General features: G+C 34.7%; 1 protein-coding gene across 1 annotated transcript; it reads left to right on the top strand.

Annotated features, from left to right (window-relative positions):
• Window positions 1–1,273: 1,273 nt before the first annotated feature.
• Window positions 1,274–2,244, top strand: LOC132565154 (trafficking regulator of GLUT4 1-like). Its single transcript, XM_060229775.1, has 2 exons — window positions 1,274–1,378; window positions 1,745–2,244. The coding sequence occupies exons 1-2, from the start codon at window positions 1,274–1,276 to the stop codon at window positions 1,874–1,876; spliced, it is 237 nt and encodes a 78-aa protein (XP_060085758.1). The 3' UTR covers window positions 1,877–2,244.
• The last annotated feature ends 1,631 nt before the right edge of the window (window positions 2,245–3,875 follow it).

Below are 3,875 nucleotides of genomic sequence, written 5' to 3'. Positions count from 1 at the left end.
GCTTCTTCCTACTTGATATGTATATGTAGCACTGGTAGGAAAAATGGCTGACCAATTCCGTTGTAAGTATAACAGGTCGAGCGAATTATCATGATAATTTATCTTTGACATGGCGTTTTCATATGATTCAACTGTAAAGCGTCCCCTCAGTTAGATGCATATGATCACCATCCTTCATTGACCTTTAAGTTGTGACAAGAAGCTTAATAATAAAAGTTAACCAATTAATAAAGCAACTAGGATCTTAACTATGCATAGAAAATACATCTTTGGAATTCAGTCGCAAGGGCATATTATCTTGTGTTTAGTGTCTTATTTCATGCATACACTTGAGGGATCGCAAAACGTTACACGATGTGTGAGAAGTGCGCACGATGTGTGCACGATGTATGCATGATGAGAGTACGATGGGAAAATTGGACGAAATAAGATATCGCATATTTGTGCGCGCAAATATCGCACAAATGTTCTATCATGTTTGATATAAAATGAGTTTAATTCATAACAATAGCCAGTGATGGCATGCTCAAAGTCATACCCTAGACGTAGTAGTATGGGTTGCATCAAGCTTACAACGGACTGACACCTGCTGACTGCAGGCTGTCCAAGTACCCATAAACTCGGTTAGGCTGAGGTCTGACACCATATAAAAAAACCCAATGATATGCAGTGAGGCGTCTGGAAGAGGAAAGTAGTTCGGAATAATAAAGGTCAATACCCTAAATAAAGTCGCTTTAATGCAATGGAACAAGAGGTGCCATTATTGGGTCCTACTCTCAATTCACACAAAATGTAGTAGATGATTGCGTTTTCAGTTCAGAGAAAGCTTGGATATTTAGTTTAGTATAGTAAACTTGTATCATTTTATTAAACACTGCAATATACTGTTCAGCAAGAGAGAATATAGTTTCATTTCAATCAGTTGAGCTTTATATTATTGATAAAATTCAAGGTTTGATTCATCTGGATGCATAGAAATGAATAGTGACATGAGTCGCAATGGCGACCATATAGAAACACATTGGAACATTAGAGGAAAAGATCTTTTGCCTTGCTCAAGCAAGCCTTGCTAATGCCACTAGAGGACTTCTTTCCCAGAGTATATAACCCTGTAGCTTCAATATATAGCTCGGCTAGAGAGTGTTTCTCTCTAAATTGATTACTTGAGCGTAGGAGTTGTGAAGTAGAGGTCCCAGGTTCGATTTTTCATGAAGGCATAAAATAATGACCTCTGTTTAATTTGTTGTTCATTGCAATATCAGCATCCATACACATGTCTCTGCAGAGAGCGCCCTCTGACTATTTGGCTTGGTCTATCTTGGGATGTCTGTTCTGTCTATGGCCTGTGGGATTATGCGCCATTTTCGCTTCTTTGGATGTGAGTATCATTTTCGCTCTTCTTTTATCTATGCATCTTTAAAAAAACCTTCTATTTTCTCGTTTTTTTTTTTTTTTTTTTTTGTTGTTGTTGTTATCTTTCTTTTTTTATTTGTATCCGAATATAAAGTTTCAGATAATTTAGAATGACTTATCTATAAGACTAAGTTTTCGGTGTGGCTGACAATAGTTCCATTTAAACGTTATGATTAATCTAATACCTTATGACCATCTTCATACAAGGAATTGACATACAAGTATAATGTGATTACAAAGCAGCAATTGTTTAAGGTTACTTGTGTACGTTGCTAATTGAAAAGAATTATCATAATGGTTGTACTGAAATAAAACCATTTAATGTTTACAGTCCCGCAGTAAAGCTGATAGCGGAGACTACGAAGGTGCCAAAACAAGCGGACGACGTGCACTCGGAATAAACACAGCCAACACCATTCTTGGTGCAATATTGATCACAGTCCTAACCATTCTCATGATGTGATCCGAGCAATGATGTTGATGGCGGCAGATTGATTGTATATAAATGAAAACATCCGACCATATGAACTAAAAAAAATGCGTTGTTTACATTGGTTTGCAAAAATCGTTTTGGTATATTTTCATATAAGCTTTACGTTTGAGATTGTCAAAGTCGTTGCTTATTGTTATCTAACCTGATATATGGAAGTTGTATTTACTTTTCTCGAATGCCTAAGTGATTACGATTTTATCAATTTCTTTTGTAACAATAAATACATTCATATATAGTGCTAACTGGAATACTCTAACCTAGAAAAACTTCGCACACAATGCAACTAGTATAAGTAATATAACGATAGTTTTTAACATGATATTGAAGGATAAGTAACTGACAACGTAGCTTAAACCTTACATTTTATCGCGTGTTTATACTTTTAAAATAAAAAATATATATGATATCTATTGTTATTGTCATGACTTTAGTTTTGGTTCCACTGTTAAAACTTAAAGCAATTCACCTTGTTTAGAGTAGTGCTACTTTAGATATACAGAAATAGATCTGCATTCAGGTGAGGCTTTTGTATTCATGAATGCTAGTTTATATGGGCTCTTTGCGTGTATTTAAAGCCGTTAAACCATAGTGAAGATATAATCATATAAAAGGGAGGAACTGTACAGCGCATGTCTACCACAATTTCTAACATTCAACAATATGTCTACAGATAAGATCTATTTACTTTCTTCACGCTACATTACACAATTTGAAATTAAAACATCACTTTTATTCTTCAATCATACAACAGACAGGAACCAATTTCGTGGTAAATACGTGTCAAAAGCAGAGATGAAATACACACTGAGAATGAAGTCTAAAAATAATGGAAGGTCTTGTGAACAGCATTTCCATTGGGTATGGTGGTGAGATCTTCAAATAGATCATAAACATACCCACAGGCCCTATTAAAACTAAGGTAGCAGGAAACAGTTAATTTGCATTTTTCCTGAAATTATTTGTCATGTTTGAGATATACAGGTATAGCAGATACCAACCTAACACTACGACATTCTAGAAGAAATTTATTTCTATACACCTATCTTACAATCAACAACACTGTCATGGTAACTTACATTTCAGCAAACTTCAACTCGGAAATCTTTCATAACATGACCACATGTAAACACTATGGAAATTTCACTTCCTGTAACGCTAGTTTTTGGTGCGTAGACACAGATTCGAGACAGCCCAAATAGCGATCTCTAACATAAAACTGAAATATTATTCTGAAAAAATTAAACCCTACATTGTCCACTTTAAGATGACAAGACCATTTTCAGGAAGGATTTATTTTTTTAAAATTCTAATTAATTAAATCCCTCTAAGTGTCTGGAAAATGATCAGACGAACAAATCGATATATCGCTTTGCTGTGTATATCGAATAGCTATCGATTAATATAGATTTGCTCGCATGGTGACCAATTCTGCTCTCAAATTAGGAATAAAGGGAGGCAATTTGAAAAAATAAGACCTCAGTAAGTCTTAATTGTAATTTAAAATGAATCGAGTAGTTTGTGCTTCTGTGAATTTAGATAACTGGAAAGCAGATTGATACTACATATATATATAGTCTGATACTATGACGTCATAAATTGCTAATGATGACTTCACCAATGCACTGTGATGTCATAGTGAAGGCTAGAAATCCCACAAAAACTTCAAATTAGCAATTAACAGTGATATGACATTAGATATTCTTAAATGTCATGTGTATGACATCACAAGCACCTGTGCTTACTGCCCCACCCTTATGTGATTAACAGAAACCCCATGACATTCCAATGTTGTTCCAAAAATAGTACTTTTTACAGCTGTAACTACTGAAGATCTCGAAAAGATAACATGGATACCATATAAACATTCTTTGGAAAATATATTCAGAAACAAGCATAGAATGTTTCCATTGTTTCCCTCTCTTATAAGCATGACGGCCTTTTTTGCTCAGAGGTGAATTTGTTATATGAA

The sequence above is a fragment of the Ylistrum balloti genome, unplaced genomic scaffold, assembly GCF_031769215.1.
Source record: "Ylistrum balloti isolate Yb309-2 unplaced genomic scaffold, AGI_CSIRO_Ybal_v1 Utg369698, whole genome shotgun sequence".
NCBI classification, from domain to species: Eukaryota; Metazoa; Mollusca; class Bivalvia; order Pectinida; family Pectinidae; genus Ylistrum; species Ylistrum balloti.
Note: the sequence above shows the minus strand (reverse complement) of the source record. Positions and strands in the feature narration are given on the sequence as shown.